Source organism: Heloderma suspectum, chromosome 2 (genome assembly GCF_057233095.1).
Source record: "Heloderma suspectum isolate Gila_16-S chromosome 2, 16-S_ref, whole genome shotgun sequence".
Taxonomy (NCBI): Eukaryota; Metazoa; Chordata; class Lepidosauria; order Squamata; family Helodermatidae; genus Heloderma; species Heloderma suspectum.
Genome location: NC_139459.1, coordinates 158,671,955 through 158,699,388, shown reverse-complemented (window position 1 = coordinate 158,699,388; position 27,434 = coordinate 158,671,955). Strand labels below are relative to the sequence as shown.

General features: G+C 45.5%; 1 protein-coding gene across 1 annotated transcript in view; it reads right to left on the bottom strand.

The window, feature by feature from the left end:
- Nucleotides 1-22,136, bottom strand: part of GPR156 (G protein-coupled receptor 156) — a 72,664-nt gene extending 50,528 nt beyond the window's left edge. The window contains exons 1-3 of the mRNA XM_084835387.1: nt 21,904-22,136; nt 14,365-14,613; nt 1,708-1,844 (exon numbers count right to left, since the gene is read on the bottom strand). Of these exons, the coding sequence (XP_084691513.1) occupies nt 1,708-1,844; nt 14,365-14,499 (272 nt within the window). The 5' untranslated portion in view covers nt 14,500-14,613; nt 21,904-22,136. The remainder of the gene's footprint in view (nt 1-1,707; nt 1,845-14,364; nt 14,614-21,903) is intronic.
- Nucleotides 22,137-27,434: the final 5,298 nt, after the last annotated feature.

Below are 27,434 nucleotides of genomic sequence, written 5' to 3'. Positions count from 1 at the left end.
ACGTTCCATGGGGTTTTCTTGGCAAGAATACTGGAGTGGGTTGCCATTTCCTTCTCCAGTGGACCACATTTTGTCAGAACTCTCTGCCATGACCTGTCCGTCTTGGGTGGCCCTGCACGGTATAGCTTATGGCTTCACTGAGTTATGCAAGCCCCTTCGCCACAACAAGGCAGTGATCCATGAAGGGGGAAATCAGATATATCAACCTACAATTCATGTTTATAAAAATTTATTATCAGTGAATAAATATGTCACAAGGGGTTTACAGCAGGAATAGAACAGGGAATTGGAACGTCCTATTTTGTTTCATCAATGGACTGCCGTTTTGGCGTCTGTATTAGACATTTCAATGTATCTTCGGTTACGCCTTATTCAGCAAAAGCTCTTGTTTCGGGTCTATTGGACGCCACAACGTCTTTTTAATAAAGGCTTGTCAAATTCGGCTAATTGTTGGAGATGTACTGCAGTCAATGCTTCCCTTATTCTATGTTTTGGAAATGCCCAATGGCCGTCTCCTTTTGGGAGGAAGTTATCGTATGGATAAATTTTGTATTGGAACTCTCTTTAATATTTACTGATGTAAATGTTCTTTTAAGGGAGCAATCCTATGGCCACTAGACAGTGGCTAGACGGCCTTAGGATATCCTGTTTTCCAGGAACCAACATCCCCCCACTTCTGTGCTGCCTTGAAGGGAGCGCAGAACAGCCCCATCCTCCATGCTTGCAAGAGGAGTGCGAAGCGGCTGAAAAGGGGCATGTCTGGGGGGCGTTCCAGGGCGGGGAGGGCAGAAATGCCTGTACGACACATCCTATGTGTTGTAAAATGCAGGGCATGAGGAGTGCAGAGGGAACGATCCCCTCCGTGCTTCTCCTGCCCTGCTTTGGATAGGCGGTCGCCTCTGAGTTCGGAGGCAGCCGCCTATCTGGATAGGATTGCGCCCTAAATTACTTACCTGCTTCTTGGAACGTAACACATGGTCAGCGTAAATGGATTTTTCACACCCTTTTGGTTGCTAAAAGACTGATACTATGATAATGGAAGAATAAAAGCTCACCACCTATAACACAATCGACTGAAGACTTAACAACACTAGCAACATTTGAAAGAGTGGTATCTGCGTAACTTGCAGATGGACTTATATGCGGATATTTGGCCTGCTTTCACTGAAGTTTATGTGTAACCTCCCCCGCTTTCCCCCCCTTGAATACTGTAATGTTAGAAACTGAGGACTTTGGACATGTTGTTGTATTTTTATTTTTATTTCATTCTTTTTTTTTAGGTTTTGTAATGTTTTCAGTTTGGTTTGGTTTGTAAAAATTCACAATAAAAGATTTTTATTTTTTTTATGAGATGCTCATTCATGCTCCTCTTTGGTGTCTTTTTAGAGACATATAAGCACATTTTTATTCTGCCTGGACGTCAAAAGCCAAATGCCATCAACTAGAACCATTTTTTAAAACTGGTGATAAACTGTTTTAAACTGTTTTATATTATTATTTTATTTGATATTGCTTAACCATTTTATTGTCTGTGAGAACCTTGGGAACATTTTTTGTTAAATAAACATTATATACTGTATAAACATTATATACTTACCATACTGTATGTGATAGCCACAGGGTTTGTTTTTGTTTGTTTTTTTAGCAATTCTTGAACAAGTTGGCCCAGGTAGTAAAAACATCAACACAATATCCTCCTGGCCTTACCTATTCTTTCTGAAGCGAATTGTGAATATGAGAAAGAAGAAACTCAGCAGGACTCCACTGGTAAGAAAGACCCACACAGTTCCCAAGAGGGCAGCTGAAATGGAGGAGGAGTTCTTACAACTGCTATCAGAGAATGTCTGAGGAAAGACAAAGATTGGAGACAATAAGAACCCCTCTGGAGTTCTTATTGTCTCAATAAGACAAAAACAATTATCTCAATTGTACCCTTCTCTTCTTGTCTCAGAAGAGTGATGTAGGAAAGGCCTACCTCACAAGAAGCAGCAATCTGAGAACTTACTGGCTATCTGCATAAAAACAGCAATAATATCAAGAATGGATCTTCCCTCATAGCCATTCCTATGTAAGACTTAGGCAAGTAGCAATGGCTATGTTTCATATAAGGAGAAACCTCTCTATGTTGTTCTGCATTGAGTGTTTCTCCTTATTTGCATTGGAAAGTCAATACCTGGAAAGTTACTGTATCTTTTCATTTCTGAGGTGTTTGCTGTCCTCACACAACCTTTGTACTTGTGGAAAACCCGCTTCTTTCAATTCAGTCTTAACATATGTTCATGGTGAACCAATTGTGTGAGCAGCTTATTGCTAGCATGGGCTGAAGGTTTGCATGTCATCAAAACTGGGCATTGCAACAGCACGGCCGACATGTATGGCTAACCTGCAACAAGGAGAGACCATGTCTCAGAAAAATAAGCATTTTATTCCAAACCCAGCATCTTGGAGACATGGTCTCTCCTTGTTGTGAGTTTGCACTGAATGCTTTCCAACTTTTTGGCACCTGCATGTATAGTGAACAGCCCGTACTACATTTTGAGCTCAGACTGAAAACGATATGAAGTTTTATTCTGTAATATGCCTTGAATCAATTCTTTAGGGGGGAAAAAACAGGATATAAGCTTTAAAAAACAATTTAAAAAAACAACCATCAGGGTTTATGAAATACTTACACTTGCTCCTCTTTCTGGTTCTTTCTAAATAGTACATAAAGCCATCTAAAATCAATTAAAATGGTCCTATTGACAAAAAGCAGGCTTTAAAGCATCTTGTTACAATCCTGAGTTTGTGTGGTATGGGAGAGTTCGCATGTAACACTAATCCAGGATTTAACACTATGTGCAGAAGCTGGAATGAGCTCAAAGCCTTGGGTTTGAGTGCTTTCTTCTCCCACACAGCCTGGAGGGCTCCTGCCAGATTTCGTTTCACTTTCCAAGAAAGCTGGTTTGTCATTACATTTTAACCAGAGATTATAGTTTTAAACAAACTCTAGTTAGTTAAACAAACCATCACAACAATGCAAGGTTTGTTGTTTTGAAACTAACCACGGTTCGGTTTAAGCTATAATTTCTGGATGAGATGTAATAACAAGCTAGCTTTCCTGGAAAGTGAAACTAAAGTAGCATATGAGAAGGGGGGGGGGAGCGTATGGGCCTGAGGCTTTTGCTTAGCTGAGTTCCAGCTTGTGCAAGTAGTTAGGTACAAACCAGGCCTATGTATCATGTTCATTTGCAGGTGGTTTGCAGCAGAATGTCAAGTGTGATTACTCAGTGTCTTTCACAATTCTAACGGGGTTCATTACTTTCCCTTGAATGTTTTCTCTCACAAATATAGACATGGCAGCAGAAATGGAGCAAACCCAGGGGGAACAATGAAATACAACAGTACTGAAAAAACAATGACTGGAGCTAGTCCTATCATTTCTTGTCCATTAGCAATGGAATTGTTTAATATATTTTGCATTCAATCCTACAGGATCCACCCTTGGTACTCGGAGGCTTAAGAATATCCAGTACAGAGCGGGAGGTATGGTGGAGGCGATCATCACCTCCATACTTCTCCCACTTCGTATTTAACCTAGACAGGCTTTTTCACCCATTTCTGACCTCAGATCCAGGAATCCAAACTATACTATTCCCCCCCCCATGCAGTCTAAGATTGCACTCCCCATTTACTAAAGCCCACGTTTTATATATTTTATTACATTTCTATACCGCCCAACAGCTGAAGCCTTCTGTGCAGCCCAATGTATGGGTCCAATTTGCTGCCCCCCCATCCCCCCCTGCAATGTTGCCAATATCACAATTTTGCTGAGGAATACAGCAAACAAGGGAAGTCACCCTAGCACAATTCCACTCCTGTTTGGCAGGCTGTCAGGAACATGATTTAAATTGGGAGGATGGTACACAGGGTGAATTGCACACTTCCCCCTCTGATATGGGGAGCCTAGCTGATACGGGGTGGGGGGAAGAGGGATGAATGAGAGACAGTGTGTGTGTCAGAGAGAGTTCACTTGCAAGTGTGCATGCACATACATGGCCCATAACCCACCATCAATCACCACATGTGGCCCTTGGGGATGAAAGCATTTCCCACACCTGCTCAACATGGAAACATACTCTCCATTTTGAGTTGACATACATACATACATATGACAACTCCAAAGTCAGCCATGCCTAATACTGCTGTTTTCCTCCCCACTCACACAGCCATCCAATCAACTGAGCAGTTCATTCAGGCAATCTTGGTATGCACTGAAAGCTTCCAAGAGGCACTACTATAAGTGAAGGCTATTCCGTGCCTCTCAAAACAGAAGGAGGACTCTGCTTTCAGGAAGAAATGCCTTTATCTGTGTGTAACTAACTTCAGAAGTTACTGACTAACTTCAGAAGCAATAAGAGAGACGTTCACAGAATCATAGAATTATAGAATAGTAGGGTTGGAAGGGGCCTACAAGGCCATCGAGTCCAACCCCTTGCTCAAGGCAGGAATCCAAGTCAGAGCATCCCTGACAAATGGCTGTCCAGCCTCATCTTGAAGGCCTCCAGTGTGGGAGAGCCCACCACCTCCCCAGGTAATTGGTTCCATTGTCGTATTGCTCTTACAGTCAGGAAGTTTTTCCTGATGTTCAGCCGGAATCGGGCTTCCTGTAACTTGAGCCCATTATTCCGTGTCCTGCACTCTGGGATGATCGAGAAGAGATGCTGGCCTTCTTCTCTGTGACAACCTTTCAAGTACTTGAAGAGTGCTATCATATCTCCCCTCAGTCTTCTCTTCTCAAGGCTAAACATGCCCAGTCTCCCTTCATAGGGCTTTGTTTCCAGTCCCCTGATCATCTTTGTTGCCCTCCTCTGAACCCTCTCCAGTTTGTCTGCATCCTTCTTAAAGTGTGGTGCCCAAAACTGGACACAGTACTCCAGATGAGGCCTAACCAGTGCTGAGTAGAGGGGAACTAGTACTTCCCGGGATTTGGAAGCGATTCTTCTATGAATGCAGCCCAAAATAGCATTTGCCTTTTTTGCAGCCACATCACATTGTTGGCTCATATTCAGCTTGTGATCGACAACTATTCCAAGATCCTTCTCGCTTGTAGTATGGTTGAGCCACGTATCCCCCATCTTGTAACTGTGCATTTGGTTTCTTTTTCCTAGGTGCAGAACTTGGCATTTATCCCTATTAAATGTCATTCTGTTGTTTTCTGCCCAGCGCTCCAGTCTATCCAGATCACTTTGAATTTTGTTTCTGTCTTCCAAAGTATTAGCTATCCCTCCCAATTTTGTGTCATCTGCAAATTTGATAAGCATTCCCTGCACCTCCTCATCCAAGTCATTAATAAAAATGTTGAAGAGCACTGGGCCCAGGACTGAGCCCTGCGGTACCCCACTCGTTACCTCTCCCCAGTTTGAGAAGGTCCCATTGATAAGCACTCTTTGAGTCCGATTCTGTAGCCAACTGTGGATCCACCGGATCGTTGTTTCATCTAGCCCACTTTGAACTAGTTTGCTCATCAGGATATCATGGGGCACTTTCTTGAAAGCTTTGCTGAAGTCAAGGTATATGATGTCTACAGCATTCCCACGGTCTACAAGGGAGGTTACTTGATCAAAAAATGAGATCAGGTTTGTCTGGGAGGACTTGTTTTTGACAAATCCATGTTGGCTTCGAGTAATCACGGCATTGTTGTCAAGGTGCTTCCAGATGGATTGCTTTATGATCTGCTCCAGAATTTTCCCAGGGATTGATGTCAGACTGACTGGTCTGTAGGTTCCTCCTTTTTGCCCTTTTTGAAGATAGGAACAACACTGGCCCTCCTCCTGTCATCTGGCACTTCCCCCATCCTCCATGATTTCTCAAAGAGAATAGACAGCGGTTCTGAGAGTTCTTCTGCCAGTTCCTTGATTACTGTAGAATGCAGTTCATCTGGCCCTGGAGATTTGAACTCATTCAAAGTAATTAGGTGTTCCTTGACCATATGCCTGTCGATCTCCAGCTGCAATCCTGCCCCTTCAGCCTGTACTTCGCCTTTGCCAGGGGGGTCATAGACTCTCTTTTAGGAGAAGACTGAGCCAAAGTAGGAATTGAGCACCTCTGCCTTTTCTTTGTCATCTGTTATCGTCTTGCCATCCTTATTTAATAGCTGAACCACCATTTCTTTCCTCTGCCTTTTACTATGCACGTAGCTGAAGAAAGCCTTTTTGTTGTTTTTAACATCCCTTGCTAACCTCAGCTCATTCTCAGCTTTAGCCTTCTGTAGGAGGAAGTTATCCGCCACACAAGTCAGGAATTTCCTGGAGGGGCCATGTTTTGCAGAATTTGTCTCCCAACAAATCTCGGGGAAATTGAAGTCCCCCATTACTACTACATCATGCTTCCAGATAGAATGAAAGCTGTTCTCCGGAAGAATCCCAGGAAGCAGGTTGACTAACATCGAACTCTTTGATATGGCTAAGAGCAGCCATTTTGATTTTAATTCTCTCTCTTTTAAAACACAGGAGCTGCTCAAGTTCTTAAGTGGGTCTAGCTGACTGCTTACCAGTTAGCTGTGTAAATGGATTCACAGTCCTTGCTCCCTGTATAGTTCTCAGAATCCCATTCTCATCACCACAAATTGTTGAATAGGTAGAGGGAACGACTGTAAGGCTCGGCGCACCTCCAACACAACTGTCCTTTATCACACACAGAACTGCAGAACTTAGCAAAAGCTGTACCTGCTGCTGCTACTCCCAACTCTACAGGAGCTGCCAAGGTTCAAAACAATAACTAAACCATAGTACCACCACCCCACCCCCAGGATATATAACAGAGGGATAAAAGAAATGAACAAGAAGGAGGGGGGGAACCTATCACAGGTTCACAAATACAGTACAGAAGGCCTGCAGGGCTCAGCCCACACCCTTCTTAGAACCCAGACCACATCAGATCCTGAAACAATGAAGAAGTCATCCTTTAAAGATATAGTAATACTTCTACCACATATTCCATACACCACAAAGAGAAGGAAGTTGTAGTACCTTAAACCTGTGGAGGGTTTTGCTCACTACTGATTTAACTTGCAACAGCAAGATGAGGCAGTGGGAAATGCTGAGGTGAAGAAAAATGGAATAGAGGATACTCCTTGGAAAAGGGTGACAGTTAGGAGAAGAAGAACTAGATGCCACTCTGCACCAGTGGAAGCAGTGGAGCTGTGGAACCGATTCCAGGTACTTGCGGATGAGACTGGAGGACAGCCTGCAGAGGAAGAATCACAGGGGAACCTGCATGAGAGTGAGCAAGAGGCTAAAGGTCAGTCAAACAGAGGCGATGAAACCCAGGCCTACAAGAAAAAGAAGAGAAGAGTGGTAGTAGTGGGAGACTCCTTGCTGCGTGGGATCGAGACCCAAGTATGTCGTGAAGACCCATGGACTCGCCAGGTATGTTGTCTCCCGGGAGGACAGATTAGAGATGTGACTGAAAGGTTGCCTGCACTCATAAAGCCCACTGACAGGTATCCCTTTCTTCTCATCCATGTGGGAACAAATGATACCGCCAAGAGGAGCTACGAAGAGATCACGTCAGACTTTGAAGCTTTGGGAAGGAAACTCAAGAACTTTGGGGCCCAGATAGTTTTCTCATCCATCCTTCCAGTAGTTAGAAGAGGGATAGAAAGGGAACGAAAAATACTCCGGGTGAATGACTGGCTACGAAGGTGGTGCCGACGAGAGAGATTTGGATTCTGGGACCACGGGCTATACTTCCTGGAAGATGGGCTGTTGGCTAGGGATGGGTTGCACCTCACAAAGGATGGGAAGAATGTGTTTGGCCACAGCATGAAGAACTTCATCAGGAGGGCTTTAAACTGAATCCTACGGGGAAGGGAGATGTAATGTTGGGGGTAACAATGGACATAGGCGCATGCACTGCAACGGAGAGAACAGCTCTGATAGCGCCCAATAATAGTCTTCAGACACATGTAGGAAGAAAGCCAGACTATGAAGCACATGGTCTTCGATGTCTATATACTAATGCCCAGAGTATGGGAAACAAACAGAACGAACTTGACCTCTTAATACAAGAGGGAAATTATGACCTGATAGGTATAACTGAGACTTGGTGGGATGACTCTCATGACTGGAATACAGCAACTGAAGGATATAACTTGTTCAAAAAGAACAGGAGGGACAGAAAGGGAGGTGGGGTTGCACTGTATGTGAAAAATACATATCTCTGCACAGAAATACAGGAGGAGGAGCTTGGTAGCCCCATTGAGAGCATCTGGGTTGAAATAAATGGAGCAAAGAATAAAAGGAACCTGGTGGTCGGAGTATACTACCGGCCACCCAATCAAGGAGAAGACAAGGATGAAACTTTTGAAAAGCAAATAGCCAATGTTTTAAGGAAGCATGATGTAGTAGTAATGGGGGACTTCAATTTCCCCGATATTTGTTGGGAGACAAATTCTGCAAAACATGGCCCCTCCAGGAAATTCCTGACTTGTGTGGCGGATAACTTCCTCCTACAGAAAGTAGAGGAAGGAACTAGAGGATCGGCTATCCTTGACTTGATCCTAACCAACAGAGATGACTTAGTGGATAAAGTAGCAGTTACAGGAACTCTGGGGGAAAGCGACCATGTTGTACTTGAGTTCTTGGTTCTAAGGGAAGCAAAAGCCGAGTGTAGTCAAACGCGTACCCTGGATTTTAGGAAAGCTGATTTTCATAAACTCAGAACAATGATCAGTAAGGTCCCATGGCAAGCGATGCTAGCAAGAAAAGGAGTCCAAGATGGGTGGGAGCTTTTAAAAAAGGAAATTCTCAAGGCACAATCACAAGCAATTCCAACAAGAAGAAAAGGTGGAAGACAACAGAAGAAGCCAATGTGGCTTCACAAAAAGCTTAGGGATGACCTGAAAACAAAAAAGGACACATATAGGAAGTGGAAAGAAGGCCAAGTAACAAAGGAAGAGTACAGGCAGATAGCACAGAATTGCAGGGATGGCGTCAGGAAGGCTAAAGCTGAGAATGAGCTGAGGTTAGCAAGGGGTGTTTCTTCAGCTACGTGCATAGTAAAAGGCAGAGGAAAGAAATAGTGGTTCAGCTATTAAATAAGGATGGCAAAACGATAACAGATCATTCCAGAGTGCAGGACACGGAATAATGGGCTCAAGTTACAGAAAGCCAGATTCCGGCTGAACATCAGGAAAAACTTCCTGACTGTAAGAGCAATACGACAATGGAACCAATTACCTGGGGAGGTGGTGGGCTCTCCCACACTGGAGGCCTTCAAGACGAGGCTGGACAGCCATTTGTCAGGGATGCTCTGACTTGGATTCCTGCATTGAGCAGGGGGTTGGACTCGATGGCCTTGTGGGCCCCTTCCAACCCTACTATTCTATGATTCTATGATTCTATAAGCAAATACGATAGTTAATGCTGAACAAAGGCAAGCTGTGCTCTTAACTGTTTTTGAGCCACAGACATTTGCCATAAAAAATCCCTCACTGCTTCTGCTTCTGCCTCACCCAAAACCAAGACATTTGATGAACTTTTAGGATTACTGAAGATATATTTCTCACCAAATCCTTCAGTTATTGTGCAGAGATTTAAATTTCACAAACAAATGCAGCAACCTGGAGAGGGCATTCCCACTTATATTGCAGAACTGTGTGATCTTTGTCAACACTGCAACTTTGGGGATTTTCTAGAGGATATGTTGAGGGATCGCCTTTCCCGTGGGGTTTATGATGAAGCACTGCAACGATGCCTCCTGTCTGAGCCAAACTTGACATTTGCAGTGGATCAAGAAAAGGCATTAGCCAGTGAGAACTGCATCGTTATATGTCACAGTGTAGTAAAAATGTAACATAAAGCCATTGTGTGTGCCTTGAGCAACATGTAGTACTTCAAGAGCTGTGCATGTCTTAGAATGAATGAATAATAGCCTCAGATAAGGTAAACTTCTAGCAACCAATCAGAAATGACACGCTAGCTAAGGAATGCAAGCTGTGATAAAACTGTAGAGCGGGCGTTGCCCAGCCTCGACTTTGCTTTGAGCCTTGATGCTCCTCTGTCGAACTGTTTACAAACAATAAAATCGAGTTGAACCCAGCCTGAGTGTGACTCTCCTCTTTGGGGCAAATTGGACTAGCCTCCAGAGGGTGAAACTAGCAATTTGTGCAACAACAGAACTCAAGAGAGATGCAGATGCTGTAAATGCCATCCGGAGCAAGCAGGCTGAGAATTCTGGGCAGCAAGGTCAACAGAACACAAGAAATGCACAAGGCCAGGATCTATAGCAAACAGTCACTCCACCTAGCATCTCATGAGATTGATTATCCACAGAGTGATGAAACTCAACAGCTATATCACATTCAGAAGGTCTGTGACAAGGAATCTCATGACTCTGTGTTGTATGCAAAAGTATTAATCAATGGCTGGAAGTGCAAAATGGAAGTGGATTCAGGGTCTAGCATAATTAACAGAGCCACCTTTAAGCACATACATTTTAAGACCCTTGCTCCAAAGTTGTCAAGTCCATCATGTATTCTGCATGATGAATCATAGAATCATAGAATTCTAAGGTTGGAAGGGGCCTAGGAGACCATCGAGTCCAACCCCCTGCTCAGTGCAGGAATCCAAGTCAGAGCATCCCTGACAGATGGCTGTCCAGCTTCATCTCGAATGCCTCCAGTGTGGGAGAGCCCACCACCTCCCTAGGTACTTGGTTCCATTGTCGTATTGCTCTTACAGTCAGGAAGTTTTTCCTGATGTTCAGCCGGAATCTGGCTTCCTGTAACTTGAGCCCATGTCCTACACTCTGGGATGATGGAGAAGAGATCCTGGCCTTCCTCTCTGTGACAACTTTTCAAGTACTTGAAGAGCACTATCATATCTCCCCTCAATCTTCTCTTCTCAAGGCTAAACATGCCCAGTTCTTTCATTCTCTCCTCATAGGGCCTTGTTTCCAGTCCCCTGATCATCTGGACTTTTTTCAGTTTGTCTGAATCCTTCTTAAAGTGTGGTGCCCAGAACTGGACACAATACTCAAGATGAGGCCTAACCAGTGCTGAGTAGAGGGGAACTAGTACTTCACATGATTTGGAAGCTGTACTTCTATTAATGCAGCCCCAAATAGCATTTGCCTTCAAGAAGTCCTACATCATTTTGACACATCTGGCATTCATGTAAAAGAGGAGAAATATGAAATTAGAACCTCCAGCGTAACATTTTTGGGATATTATATTGATGCTTCTGACAAAAAAATATGTGCAATTCACAATGCAGCTGCTCCAAAGACAAAGCAAGAATTTCAAGCCTTCTTGAGACTTCTCAATTTCTACCATGTGTTTCTTCCACAAAAAGCTACAATTGCTGAGCCACTGCATCACTTGCTGAGAAAAGGTGTTCATGGAAATGGACCAGCCAGCATGAGAATGCTTTCCAGAATGTCAAACACTTCTTGAGTTCAAGTTCTGTGCTTGTACATTATGATGAACCCCCCCCACACACACACACACTGATCCTTACCACTAATGCTTCCTCTTATGGCGTTGGTGCTGTGCTAAGCCACAAATTCCCAGATGGTACAGAAGGACCAGCTGCTTATTATTCAAGGACTATCTCATCCACTGAAAGAAACTTTGCACAAATTGACAGAGAAGCCTTGGCTGTTATTGCAAGAGTCAAAAAGTTCCACAACTATCTCTATGGCCATGCTTTTGAAATACGCACAGACCACAAGCCTCTTTAAGAATCTTCTCTCCTGGTAAGCCTACTCCCTGCATACTACCACCCCGCATGCAGCACTGGAGCATTCTGCTCAATGCTTATGATTATATACTTGTCTACAAGTCAGGAAAGGCAATATAATGCCGATGGATTAAGTCGGGTACCACTTCAAATTCCAGATTTTGTTGTACCTCCTCCTCTGGAAGTCGTGATGCTAGAAGCCCTTCCTGACCCACCTCTTCAGGCTGATCAAATTGCTAGGCTGACAGCTCAAGATCTTGTACTGGCTCATGTTTCAAACTGGGTATGGAGGGGATGGCCAGATGAGGAACTGCAAAAGGAATTTAAGGCATTCAAACGCCATCAGCATGAGATGTCTGCCCATAAGGGATGTCTACTATGGGGAAACCATGTTGTTATTCCAGATAAGGGTCATCAAACCATCTTGACCACACTGCATGCAGCTCATCCAAGGATTGTTTGAAAGCACTGACCAGAAGCTATGTCCGGTGGCCAGGTATTGACTCAGATATTGAAAAAACTGTAAATGAGTGCAGTACTTGTCAAGCCACTAGGCACAATCCACCAAGAGCACCTATCCTTCCATGGGAAGTGACCAAGAAGCCTTGGTCAAGAATCCATATTGATTTTGCAGGACGATTTTCAAGGAAATTTTTTTTAGTTGTGGTAGATTCTTAGTCCAAGTGGCCTGAAGTAGCCTTAGTACCATCACAAACAGTCGACAATCACAGCACTGCACTACTTATTTGCAACCCATGGGTTACTTGAATCTATAGTCTCAGACAATGGGACTGCATTTATATCTGCTGAATTTAAGTCATTTGCTTATTCATGCTGTCACTATTGCACCTCGTCTTCCCCAAGCAAATACCCAAGCAAATAATAAAAAAATATACTGTTTTTATTCTGTACTTTGTGGTCTTAATTTTTGTGTACTGCCCAGAGACTGTTGGCTATTGGGCAGTATAGAAATGTAATAATTAAACTAAAATAGACCCATCATGGGTAAAGGGCATCGGGCAGTGAGCCGCTCACAAGAGAGGCAGAAGCCCCTGCTGTTCTTCCCGAGCAATCATGGCCAAGCTGCTTGCAGCGCCCCTTTCCCTTTGCCAGTGGCAGTACCTCCAACTGTGCAAAAAAAAAAAGCACTTTGGAGGGGCTGTCATTGGCCCCTTCATCCCACTGATCCCTCCCCGTCCTCACCCCAACTGTGAGCCCTTTTTAAATGTTAGTTTTAATTTTTTTGCACAACAGCAATTTCCCCCCCGCATTTTGCTAGCCCCACGGAATGTGTGTGAATGCCCTCCTTATTTTTAAAGTTTTTTTTAATTGGTTATTCGCAGTTGTGCACTTGTGCAACTGCAGCTATCCAAAACAGAGAGGCTTGTCTTGGCTGGAGCCTTGTATGTTGCAGGTGTCAAACAGACAAGGTAATATATACAGGCTGTTTGGCAGCCTTGCACCGTTGACAGGTTGGGAAACGGGGTGTATATCACCTCCCTAACAGGGTTATCTCCAGGGTTCAAAGGGTTCCCCAGACCCTTGGGGGTGCCCTGCTAGGAATCCCCACTTGCTGTAGTCCCCGGCAACTCTTTTTCAGGGTGCTGAATACACTACCCCTTTTCCACTCCCAAATGCACTAACTGCTTTTAGTTTGACATCTGCAAGATCTCAGCCCCTCAGAAGTATTTTCACCTCCCTCTTATGTCAAGGCTTGGAACCACTCCTGGTCTCTGTTCTTTGACCTAGGAGCCCTTTTACAGGAAAGAGATGAGGACTGCCTCCAACAAACCCACTAAATGTTCTGATTTGCTTCTGGTCCATGTTACTTCCACACTTTTTAAATCCCAAATTCCAGGCCATTTCCACATTAATCTGTTATTTTAAAAAATCTTCTATCAAAAATATATTTTTAAATATCTTTTTTTCTCAAAATGCATCTTTAAATGTGTGTGTTGATACAATTAAGCTACTGTGCTGCAATATTCAGAAAAGTGCAAAATCCAGTGGCTAACTAGGTTCTGATTTGCGCATTAGTACAAGTAGGTTATCTTGTATAGGAATTTACAAAGACCACATTCCTCAAGCTTTCCTACTTGTAACCCTGTCTCAAACCTCCCTTTTTCAGGTGGGAGAATGGACTGGTAGATTGGGCAATCACCACACAACACTGTCCACTTGTCAATGACACACATTCCCTTGCCCTATTTCAGTTTGGCTGTTCTCATTCATACTCTTGCTCTTATCCAGACACATTTTACACAGTAAATTTGAATAATATACATTGGCCCAACAATTCAATTTTTATACTTGCTTGAATTCTGGTAAAATATGGTATATTGTATACAATGCACTATCCACTCTCTCAGGAACACTGGGTGCCTGAAAGTGGGGTGGGTGAGGGGAGAAGAATGCTGCATAAGCAACTGCAGAGGAATCCCTCAGTACTGTGGTTCCAAAGATGGTAGCCAACGCAGCTGTCACTCTCCCCTTGTTTTCAGATAAACAGGTTGCAAGTCCCTCCATCCTATCATGTATAAGAACCCATAAGAACATATTCATTGACCCTTCATTACTGCAAATAACATTTTCATAGAAAGAACATTATATTTAAAGTTATAATCCTTTTATATTTACCCACAGTTGTTATAGTACAGAGATCATGTAGGGCCTTCTGCTGTTGTTCCAGGCTCTTGCGATGAAAGCTGCTGTCACACAGGTTGGAGTAATTGAATCCAGTCTCTGCAGCACATTGTAAGCCTTCATTCAACCACATTGTACGAAGAGCGTGATGCTGTTATAGATGGCAAGTTGCCTCAGATGGCTGAAGCTCATGTAGATCCAGTGACAACAAGACTTATTTGAAACAGTTCCTCTATCCTGGGGTGTCCTGAAGTGGTTAAATGGGGATCATAAGCAAAACAATTACAGAAACAATGGTACCTCTTTGCTACTACGCTACACTAGTTCTGTGCTATACCAACAGTATGTTACTCATGGGGGTGGTAGTAACATTGATTTATTGGTTGACTACAGAGGACATTGGACTGATACTTTACACTTGTGTTGTTGAGGAGAACAGGAGATGAGGGGGGAGGACTGTTTTTGGCTGCTCTTAACAACCGTGCTGCTCTAAGAACTACTCTGCAACTGCCCACCCCCACCTCCTGTAATCGTCGTGGTGGAACTTGCACCAAGTACTGAGTGAAAACACCTGATGGAGGATCCATCTCACTGAGGTAGGACAGTAGTGAAAATGGATACCTCACATCAAACTCTAAACCACCACCCCCTTTTTCAAAAGTGACAGGTGCTCCGCCCTTTTTGAGACCAGAAATCCCACTCTAGCCAGAAGACCCACCTCCAGAAGTCCTGCCATGGGTGGAGGGATTAGCTGATAGGGTCATGTGACCTCTCTTGCTGTTTATTCGGTCAGTCGCTTCCGATTCTTCGTGACTTCATGGACCAGCCCATGCTGTCAGCCGTCACCACCCCCAGCTCCCCCAAGGTCGAGTCCATCACCTCCAGAATATCATCCATCCATCTTGCCCTTGGTCTGCCTCTCTTCCTTTTGCCTTCCACTTTCCCTAACATCAGCATCTTCTCCAGGGTATCCTGTCTTCTCATTACGTGGCCAAAGTACTTCAGTTTTGCCTTAATATCATTCCCTCAAGTGAGCAGTCTGGCTTTATTTCCTGGAGTATGGACTGGTTTGATCTTCTTGCAGTCCAAGGCACTCTCAGAATTTTCCTCCAGCACCACAGTTCAAAAGCATCTATCTTCCTTCGCTCAGCCTTCCTTATGGTCCAGCTCTCGCAGCCATAGGTTACTACGGGGAAGACCATTGCTTTAACTGTGCGGACCTTTGTTGTCAGTGTGATGTCTCTGCTCTTCACTATTTTATCAAGATTTGTCATTGCTGTCCTCCCAGGAAGTAAACGTCTTCTGATTACCTGGCTGCAGTCAGCATCTGCAGTAATCTTTGAACCTAGAAAGACAAAGTCTGTCACTGCCTCCACGTTTTCTCCCTCTATTTGCCAGTTATCAATCCAGCTGGTTACCATAATCTTGGTTTTTTTGAGGTTTAACTGCAACCCAGCTTTCGCACTTTCTTCTTTCACCTTCATCATAAGGTTCCTCAGCTCCTCCTTGCTTTCAGCCATCAAAGTGGTATCATCTGCATATCTGAGATTGTTAATGTTTCTTCCAGCGATTTTAACTCCAGCCTTGGATTCATCAAGCCCAGCACGTTGCATAATGTGTTCTGCGTAGAGGTTGAATAGGTAGGGTGAGAGTACACAACCCTGCCGTACTCCTTTCCCAATCTTAAACCAGTCCGTTGTTCTGTGGTCTGTTCTTTCCGTTGCTACTTGGTCATTATACAGATTCCTCAGGAGGCAGACAAGATGACTTGGTATCCCCATACCACCAAGAACTTGCCACAATTTGTTATGGTCCACACAGTCAAAGGCTTTAGAATAGTCAATGAAACAGAAATAGATGTTTTTCTGAAACTCCCTGGCTTTCTCCATTATCCAGCGGATATTGGCAATTTGGTCTCTAGTTCCTCTGCCTTTTCAAAACCCAGCTTGTACATCTGACAATTCTCGTTCCATGAGTTGCTGGAGTCTAGCTTGCAAGATCTTGAGCATTACCTTACTGGCATGTGAAATAAGTGCCACTGTTCGATAGTTTGAACATTCTTTGGTGCTTCCCTTTTTTGGTATGGGGATATAAGTTGATTTTTTCCAGTCTGGTGGCCATTCTTGTGTTTTCCAAATTTGCTGGCATATGGCATGCATCACCTTGACAGCATCATCTTGCAAGATTTTAAACAGTTCAGCTGGGATACTGTCATCTCCTGCTGCCTTGTTATTAGCAACACTTCTTAAGGCCCATTCAACCTCACTCTTCAGGATGTCTGGCTCTAGCTCACTGACCACACTGTCAAATCTATCCGCGATATTATTATCCTTCCTATACAGATCTTCCCTATATTCTTGCCACCTTTTCTTGATCTCTTCTGCTTCTGTTAGGTCCTTGCCATCTTTGTTTTTGATCATACCCATTTTTGCCTGGAATTTACCTCCGATGTTTCTAATTTTCTGGAAGAGGTCTCTTGTCCTTCCTATTCTATTAACTTCTTCCGCTTCCGCGCATTGCTTGTTTAAAAATAATTCCTTATCTCTTCTGGCTAACCTCTGGAATTTTGCATTTAATTGGGCATATCTCCCCCTATCACTGTTGCCTTTTGCTTTCCTTCTTTCTTGGGCTGCTTCCAGTGTCTCAGCAGACAGCCATCTTGCCTTCTTGGTTTTCTTTTTCTTTGGGACATTTTTTGTTGCCGCCTCCTGAACGATGTTGCGAACTTCTATCCATAGTTCTTCTGGGACCCAATCTACTAAATCTAGTCCCTTAAATCTATTCTTCACCTCCACTGCATATTCATGACCTCTCATATCCACCTCTTCACCTCTCACTGCATATTCATAGTGACCTCTCTATGAACCCATTATGTCACCATGGACCAAGAGGAAGAGGTTTCAGAATGCTGACTTGCATATGAATGGAAATGACCCCACAGGGGTCATGTCTAAGCCCTCGCCAAATTGGCCCAGTGGGGTCATGTGATGCCTCTATGAACATATTCCATCACAATGGACCAATAGAAAGAAGCTTTAGAGCTATAACTAACATTATGACAACAGCAACAAAAATAATAATGAATTAAACTGCTTGCAGCACATCTATTTCTATTTGGGGAACACTGTACTGTTAGTTGTAGCTGTTAACAGCAGCCTTGTAAAGTAGACCTGCAGTCTCCACTGGTACTTAAAATGGGGGTGCCTTTAATTTTTTATTGAAATTTCACTTTTGTTTCCTCTGTGGAGCAGAGTGGTAGGCAGCAGTATTGCAGCTGAAACTCTCCCCACGACCCCAGTTCGATCCCAGCGGAAGCTGGGTCCCAGGTAGCTGGCTCAGGTCGACTCAGCCTTCCATCCTTCCGAGGTCAGTAAAATGAGTACCCAGATTGCTGGGGGAAAGGTAGTCACGACTGGGGAAGGCAATGGCAAACCACCCCGCTATAGTCTGCCATGAAAATGCCAGCGTAAGCAGGCGTCCCTCTAGGGGTCAGTAATGACCTGGTGCTTGCACAGGAGGAACCTTTCCTTTTCCTTTCCTATGTACATAGCAGCTTAAAGGCTGCTATTGCAATCTTCTGTCTCTCAGGAATTCAGGAATTCCACAAGTTCAGATGCTTGGATTAATAAATTTTACCAACCTGCTAACTGGCTTACAAGGAAAAACAGGCAAAGCATATTTAAAATGAGAATTTATTTCCATTTTATAGTCTCCCTATCCCAACTCCCGCTAAATGGTACCTCTTGATTCAGGGTCCCCATGTGGGAGTTTTTACAAAATCTTAGTGGTGTTTAAAGTATGCCTGCCTTGAGCGTTCTTGCAACCCTTGTGATTTTTGTTTCTTTATGATTCTTACAAAAATGCTTACTCCCCCCGCCCTTCAACTTTACTACCATATCCACCCCCTAGGTGCCCATGTATACAGTTGATAGACTTAAGGCACAGCTACTGGAGATACCTTTATTTACTCAACTCATGGCCTGTGGGGAGCCTCCTGTATCCATGGTATCCACGTATGCCATAACACTGGAAAATCAGAGTTCTTGCTTGCATGTATAGCCTCCACAGATACAGGAGTCCTCCTCTTCAGACAGTCACCCTCCACAAGTTGAGAGTGATGGATGCAACAACAGAGAGGGGCGTTGCTGAAGCACTCCCTTTTCTCATGTAAGAAGAACACCTGAATAGGGCTTCTATTGCTGTTTCTCCTGGGCACATACATCCCTACTTCCTCAAGTCTTACATAGTCATTCAGCTGTGTGTCTATGTAGAATTGTATAGATTGTAGCTCACCCAAGAAGTGGTATAGTACGTTGGCTAAGAAACTGAATTATGAATCAGAAAACCCCAGGTTTGACTTCTGCCTCTGGCATGAACTCACCTGATGGTCTGAAACCAGACACTCTGGCCCTATCCACACACAAAAGGGGGAAGGGTGGTTAGGGTAACTACAGAGCAGGGAGGGTTAGGCTAACCATGGTGTGCTTGCCCATCACACAACTGGGAACAGTGCAGCATACCATGGTTTATTTACCCATCCCTGCTCCCTGGTTACTGCATCGTCCTCTCGCCACTGTTGGTGGTTATCCCAGTGGCCGTCGTGCTGGGAAATGGTGTGTGCCAGCTGCTCCAGTCATTGCTATGTGATGGCAACCATAGAGTCCAGCCGTGCTGCCTAGACCATAGGCAGAAGTGGTGGATGCTCTAGGCTCCCATCTCTATGGTTGTCTCAATTTCATGCAGAGTGGCCACTTTTAACAACCGAGTTCCTGCAACACAACACGGTACGCCATCCCGGCCCCCCTTAACCCCACCACAGAGGGGTGGTTAGCTAGGGTGATTTCCTAGCCATTGTGGTCGGGATTTTGACCCCAAACATGAGGCATTAAGCCACCATGGTTCTCTCAAAAATGCGAACCACTATGGCTCTCTCAAAAATGCAGACCACCGTGGCTTAGTGTGACATCTGAACAGGCTCTCTGTCTCTACCTCAGCCTTGCACAATGCCTTATACAAAAGAGGAGATGCAGAAAGCTTCAGGCTCAACCCCCCTGGCATGTAAAGCATGTGCTCATGTGCTTTGCCATTGAGCTACAGACCCTTCTCTTGTATATATTCATCTTGCTGAATGGCCCAGGGAGGCCTTATTCAGAAGTGGCCTTGGCTGCCATTTTTTCTTAGAAAGACAGGGTACATCCATCAAACAAACAAACAAACAAAATCTGCTTCCTTCAAGGCTGTTGGAACCTCTCCCTCTCTCTTTTTCTCTGGCTCACTGCAAAGAGTGACTGCCTCCTGAATCCCACCAATCACTCCCTCTGGCCTCACATTATCAATCAAGATAGTCAAGACAGGCAAGGGTCAAGCACAGAGATAAGAGGCCACATTTCTCCAAGCACATTATCAACATCCCAGGCTACAATAACCAATTTTTCCCCAAGCGAAAGCAGCCAGAATATTTTGGGAATATTTTGTATTTGAGCTGCAGGAAAAGTAGCTGATCACTCCCATCAGAGCAGATGGGAGTGATTTTCTATGTGACAAAGCCATCAATGCTTTGAAACACCATCTTGTGGGGCCAGATGGCTTTGGAATAACTCCACTGGACATGATGCTGCAGAGACTGCAGGTGCTTACAGATGAAGCTTTTATCATGCAATTGCCCTTCCTCATCCACATAATTTTATGGGCTGGTGGGGAACAGGCAATGCCACTTTCCATTCCTGTGCTTTCCCACTACTACTTCCATCTTTTTTCTTTTCACAAAATATCCATTAAGGAGAAAAGATGGAATAGCTGCACAGCACCTTTTGACTGCGAGTACTACAAGTCATCCATCTGGCATTGGCTTGCTGAATGTCAAGCAGCAGCCGGCAGTAACTTTTTCCTGTGTGCTGTGCTTCTTAAGCAGATTTGCACAAATGAGAAGGCATCAGTGAAAAGAAGTGAAATGAGGAACTGCTCTCCGAGAGGAAGCACAACCCTAGCCCCTGACTCTTCTCCTCTCCCTGTCTTCTCCTATGAAACTGGAATTACACACACATACAGAGTGAGGGGGCAGGGGGGCTGTGACTTGGAAAGTGCTTACTCTTGTTTAAATAAGTGCTGTAGCACAAATTAAATAATTGAATTTTTTAGAAGACTGATCAGGGAAAATGCTTACAAAATAGCTGCTCATCGAATTGTACTTTCTTCTTCCTCACTGTAGTGGAGCTGGGGCTCATAGGCTTGAAACACCCTGACTTTTTGATTAGACTATGATGGCACCTGGCACTGCCCTCAGGGTTCCCTGTTCCCTCTGATAGCCAGTCACTATCTCTTAGCCTAACCTACTTCACAAGATGGTGGTTGTTGTGGGAATAAAATGGAAGTGGGGGAAAGAACCAGGTACGCCACCCTAACTTCCTTGAAGGGATACAAATATCATCAAAAACAACAGAGTTCTGTGGCACCTTAAAGACTAACACATTTATTCTGGCATAAGCTTTCATGGCCACTGTTCCTTTAATCACACATATGTGTAATCCCAGGCCTAGACCAATTATTTATTCAGGTGAGAGTGACACAAATCATTTCCACTATTAATTAGGTTATCAGGCCCATTATTAATAACCCTATTTTATTCCCAGGTTGCACGGGCTCCACAAAAGACAAGGGGAAAAGAAAGTCACATCACAATGTGTCATGGCTAGTATTGTATTCAATCACTAGAAAGTGAGTGGAAAGTAGGGCTGGCACTCGCATGAGGTGGGGTGAAGCCCCTGCCTCAGGCAGTGGAGCAGATGAAGTGGCGAACTGCGCCCCCCCCCCCCCAGAAGGGCCCACTGCCGATGCCTCGACTGGCCAGTGGGGCTCTCTAGAGCAGCCGCCCCCTGGAGAACCGTATCAGCTGTGGAAGTAGCCAGCACAGCTCTTCAGAAGGCCAGCCAAGCCTCAAAGCTCTGAGGGGATCATCCTTCAGAGCCAGGTATATCAGCCTGGCAGACTCTCTTAAGAACCCTGCCAGCGCCTTCCTCCACCCATGTGGCTCAGTGGTAGAGGGAAGCAGGAAGGGGAAGCAGGGGGACAACAGGAAGGAGGGACACGATGTAGGAAGGGGGTGGGGGTGTGCCCCGCAGAGACAATGGGAAGGGGAAAGGGAAGAGATGGGGGCACAATGCGGGAAAGGGAGGGGGTGTGGGGTTCGATGAGGCACGGGAAAGGGCATGCTCCGGCAGCAGTAAGGGGAAGGGGGTGGGGCGCAACATGTAAGCGGAAGGGGAATGGGAGACAACATGGGAAGGGAAGGTGGTGGGGCGCAACATGGGAAGGGGAAGGGAGGGGGGGTGATGCGGCGGTGGGAAAAGGGTGGGGGCTCAACGTGGTACAAGGAATGGGAAGGGGGCATGACGCAGCTCCCCTCAGGCGGCGGCAGAGCTTGCCCTGGAGCTGGAGTAAGGCGGAGGGAAATTCTCTGTTGCGAAGGGGATGAGTGCGCCCCCCCCCCTCCCTCTAGACCCGGCAGCGCAAGCAAGATGAAACTTCCCTGCCTCCTTACCTGTAATGGTGAATATCCCGCGTGGGTGGGACTGCTATTGTTGCTGCTACCGCCCAATCCTTCCTCACAACTGTAGCTCAGCGGCGGACCTTAGCGCTGCCCGGCTGTCCAACTCTTCTCTGCTTGCTTCCAATAAATTTATCCCACAAACTGTCTTGCAATTCAACGCGGGGGGCGCCTCAGCTCAGCAAAGGATCCGGAGCCTCCAGAGAACAGCGAGTCTCAGCCAGCACAGGAAGGGGGGGGGGGGGCGAGGATGCTTCCAGCACCTCCTTCGGAGTAAGAATGGCCGATGCTTCAGGGGGTGGGCGGGGGGATAGGGGGGAGGAATCAAGCTAGAAACCTGAGCCACAAGACGAAGCTGAAGTCTGATTCCATCAGGAAAATCGAAACAGAACTGAATGATCAGCCTCAATAAGGAATTGAAGTTTGTAGATTCCCTTGGCTTGCATCCCAAAATAAGATTTTGTCTACCCCGTGTCATTTATCTCTATGGCCAGGGGACTGCCCCCTTTGAGATCCACAAGAATTATTTCCAATAAAAATGGTTGTTTTTGCACAATACTCCTTAAAGCACGATGATCCCAGACGACATAATAAGGAATAATAAAAATATAATTATTATTATATTTATTTATACCCCACCTTTTTCCCAGTACTGGGACACAAGGCAGCTTACGAACATTAAAACATAAAACATATGAAAATACACAAAAGTTAAAATATAACTGAAGAACAATACAATTAAAATTATATTAAAAACATTAAAACAGCATTTTAAAACAGCATTTTAGCAGCTTACCGCCAGGTTCCCAAAGGCCTGCTGGAATAAGAATGTTTTAGCCTGCCTCCAGAAACACATCAAGGAGGGAGCCATCCTAGCCTCCCTGAGAAGGGCGTTCCACAGCTATGGGGAAGCTACTGAGAAGGCCCTCTCCCTCACACCAAATGTGCCTGTGACAGTGGTGGGACTGAGAGAAGGGCCTCCCCAGAGGATCTCAGGACATGGGCAGGTGATAAGGGAGAATATGGTCTTTCAAATCACCTGGACTGGAGCCGTATAGGACTTTATAGGGCATAGCCAGCACTTTGAATTGTGCCCGGAAACAGACTGGAAGCCAGTGTTTTAACAAGGGAGTTGTATGCTCCCTGTAACCAGCCCGTCAACAGTCTGGCAGCAGCTCCTTGGACCAACTGCAGTTTCTGAACACTCTTCATAGGCAGCCCCACGTAGAGCACAGTGCAGTAATCCAAACGGGATGTAACTAAGGCATGTGTCACCATGGCCAGATCAGACATCTCCAGGAATGGCCATTGAGAGGTCCAGCAGAACTAATACGGACACACTCCCCCTGTCCAGTTCCCAGCATAGGTCATCCACCAAGGCGACCAAAGCTGTCTCCGTCCCACACCCAGGCCTGAAACCAGATTGAAATGCATCAAGATAATCTGTTTCATCCAGGAACCCCTGGAGCTGGGAGGTCACCACATGCTCTAATAACTTGTCCCAAGATGGCATGTTAGAGACTGGACGATAGTTATCTAGTATGGTGGGATTCAGGGAAGGCTTCTTCAACAGAGGTCTCACAACTGCCTCTTTTAAGCATAATGGAACAATGCCTTGTTCCAGAGAGGCATTAACCACTCCCGTTGTCCACTCAGCCAGTCCTCCTCTGGCCTCTTTAATAAGCCAGGAGGGCAAGGATCCAGCATACATGTGGTGGCTCTCACTGCTCCAAGGATCCTGTCCACATCCTCAGGCTGCACAAATTGAAAAGAATCCATCAACACTGAACAAGCAGGAGCCAAAGCGACATCCACAGGATCTGCATCAACTACAGCATCCAAGTCAGAATGGATCCAAGCAGTTTTATCAGCAAAGTGCTGGGCAAATTGTTCACAGCGGGCTGTCGAGTAGTCAGAATTTTCACCACATGGGCCAGGATGTAGAAGGCCCCTGGCCACTTGAAACAGCTCCGCTGGCCAGCTCCTTGCAGATGCAATGGTGGCAGAAAAGAAAGACTTCTTTGCTGCCCTCACTGCCACAGAGTAGGCTTTCAGATAAGCTCTAGCCCGTGTTCGATCGGACTCATTCCAAGTTTTCCGCCAACATCGCTCTAGTCTCTGTCTCATTCGCTTCATCGCCGCCAGTTCCCTAGAGAGCCAGGGTGCTGGATGGCTCCACTCCGTGAGAGGGGACGCTCAGGAGCGATTGCGTCCACCGCCCTGGCCATTCCCCTATTCCAGAGATCAGCCAGGGCTTTGACAGAATCGCCTGCCAATGCAGCAGGAAAATCCCCAAGAGCCATCAGGAAACCATCCGGATCCATCAGCCTCCTGGGGCGGACCAGCTTAATCGGTCCCCCACCCCTGCAGAGGCACTGAGTTCCAGTGAGTCTAAACCCCACTAGGTAGTGATCTGTCCATGACAATGGAACAACAGAAAGTTCCTCCACACCCAGATCGCCATCATCCTGCCCAACATAGAAAACTAGGTCTAGAGTGTGACCTGCTGTATGAGTAGGGCCAGAAACCGCTTGGGACTCCATCACCACTGCCGAGATCACCCCGGCTAACTCAGGAAGGGAGACTGTTGAGCAGCGGAGTGGGCAGTATACCGACAAAATCCCTGTTCTGTCCTGAGCACCCACTTTTAAGTATAGGCATTCAACTCCAGTAGTCTGTGGGCCAGGGCACCTGGTGAGGGGGTAGTATCACGATAGACCACTGCAACTCCGCCCCCCCTCCCCCCAGGTCTAGCCTGCTGTTCTACAGAAAACCCTGGGGGACAAAGCTGAGATAGATTAACACCCCCAGCTTCATCCAACCAGGTCTCTGTAATACATGCCAGGTCGGCATGCTCTTCCAGGATCAAGTCCTGGATGGCTGCTGTCTTACCATTCACCGATCTGGCATTCACCAACATTATTTTCAACCCAGGGGGACTATTGCCAAGGCTATCCAGGTTATTTGTATTGGGGGACCGCTGGGGGACAACCGGGACCCCGTTATGGTCCCCGCTCCGCTGAACAAGCAACTGTCTCCCCCCCACCATATCTTCCTCTGCCCTGTATAATTGTGATGGCTGCTCCCTGTGTCCCTTCATCTCCCCTTCTTTCTTTGAAGCACATTCCTCAAAAGATAGATGTGTAACCAATACACCCCCACCCCTCCATTGACAAGGGGCCCTCACCCTCATGTCCCCTGAAGTGGCTCCCCCAAAGGAGCAAACCCCTTTGGTGGTGGTCCCGCCCCTGCAGGAGCCTAGCTTTTATGCCCCTAGCCTAGGAATATGACACAATTGGGCTGGGAGGGGGTGGCAGTCCTGGGAGAAGCTGCTGAGTTGGGGCCTTAATCCTGTGAAGAGGCAGCACTCACAGTGATGTGGTGGATCAGGAGTCCCAGAGGCAGAAGCAGAGGTAGCAGCAAGCAGCAGATTCCCTCTCCTTCCACCTTGCAGTTGTTCTTGGTTGGGGTCTTCCTCTCTCTTCTAAGGAAAGCTGTTTATACAATCTGCCTCTTTCTCTCCAGCCTCCACATAGCTCCACATGTCTTATGCATGGTCGTTCTTTTCTCAGCATCATCTTCCCTTAGTCGAAGCCATTCTTTCAATGGCACAGTTTATTATATTAATTGTGAAAGTATTTTTCTTTTATGTAATTGCTCTGATGTTCCTCATAATCGAATCTATCTACCCCAGTCACTCTTCTGGTCAAAAGCACTTTGTTATCTATTAGGGACCCCATGGTAAGACTCCTTTCTTGCCTTAGTTTATACAAGTCAAACAGACTATGATCATCCACCAGCCACTTTATTATTAGGAAATGTGATCTATTCCTGTTTGGTCCTCTCAGCTGGCCAATCTACTGAAATATTTAACTGTAGGGTCTGCTGAAGCAGGTGTTCAGCTCCTCTTACTTCTATATTACCTGCACACTGAGGAAACATTTGAACTTCTGCATTGTTCAGAGACCTACTCACACTGCTGAAGAGAATCATTAACATGAAAAATACACTCTGCTGGTTCCTCTTTGTTCTGCAAGACATACATCACACTCAAAATGGCAAGGCTTGTGTATCTGCCTCATGTGGCACTGTGACTCAGTGGCCACAAACCTGATATTGGAATATAACACTAACAAAATTCTAAATATATCCCTTCTATGCCAGTCAACACGAAACTTTTTTTTACATATAACTGTTCAAACTCCAGTAGTTAGCAATCATTCTAAAGGGTACACATTTGTTAAATAAAAGCAGATTCAGGAGGCTGCAACTTTGAACAAAGAAGTGGTGGGGCTAGATAGATGATGCAGTAGCCTCTAGTTTATATTCTGCCCTCCAATGCCTGCGTCGCTGGGTCCTTTGGTCCCAACCATGGGCCATGTAGACCTCCTACTCCCAGACACTCATTGACACACATCATGGTGAAAAAGATATCTAAGTCCTTAGATTCCCAGAAAAAGAAGGAGGCGGTTAAGAAGTCTCATAAACAGGCTTCTGCTCCTCCTCAGCCGCTTTCGTTGGAAGTGTCAATACTAATTTTACCAGTGTCAATACCAAGATCGGATCCAATGCAGATCACCTCTACTTTGGAGGGAGAAATCAAAGATCCTTCTGCAGTGAGGGAACAACATAGTCCTAGACCACTATCGCCAGCAGTATGCCGACACGTTACCAGGGAATCCCATCCCTGCGGAGAATTGCTTGAGTCACTCTGGTCATTTCACTTAGAAAGAGAGGGAGAGGTATCGGGACCGTTATTGTCAGGAGCAATCTCACTCTCTGTTGAGAGACTGGGATACTCAGAATGGTTTCTACCCTCGCCTAGACCTTATTATGCAGAAGAGTGGCATCCCTATAGGAACCATGACATGTTTTTTGAGAGGGCTCGGTATCTGGGAGCAACCTCATCCCAACACTGTCCACCACCGTCCACACGTAGCTAAACTACCAGGCTACCAGAGCTCATTATCAATTATTTTTATGGGACAAAATGACTTCACTATGTGGCTAGTTACCTGCTGACCAGTGTGAATTAGCAAAAGTTTTTCAGGCTGAAAGTCTCAAATTGTCGAGATTGCAGATTAACACAGCTTGCCACCAAGCCAAATGTGGAGCTAAGGCTATAGTAGGAAGTGTAGCTCTGTGAAGACATGCCTGGTTGAGATTGGCAGGTTTGACCCCAGAGGCATAATCCTAGATTAAGGATTTGCCATTTGACAGTGAAGGTCTTTTTAATTCAAAGACTGATGAAGCAATGGATACCATTCAAGGCCAAGACTACTGCCAAAAAGATGGGGTTAGGTCAGCAACAACAACAACCATCAGTATACAAAAAGCACCATTGGTACTGATAGTCACTGCAATATCAGCCCCACCAGCAACAGGATCGTGGTTTTTCTTATCAACATATCCAACAACAGGAAAAAGTGATTGTCAACAGACAATTCCACCAGTCTTGAGTCAGGTCTGATGGTGGCTGAAAGCGTCACCCTATTGCAGTCCCTCACTACCCTGCCATCATCCCA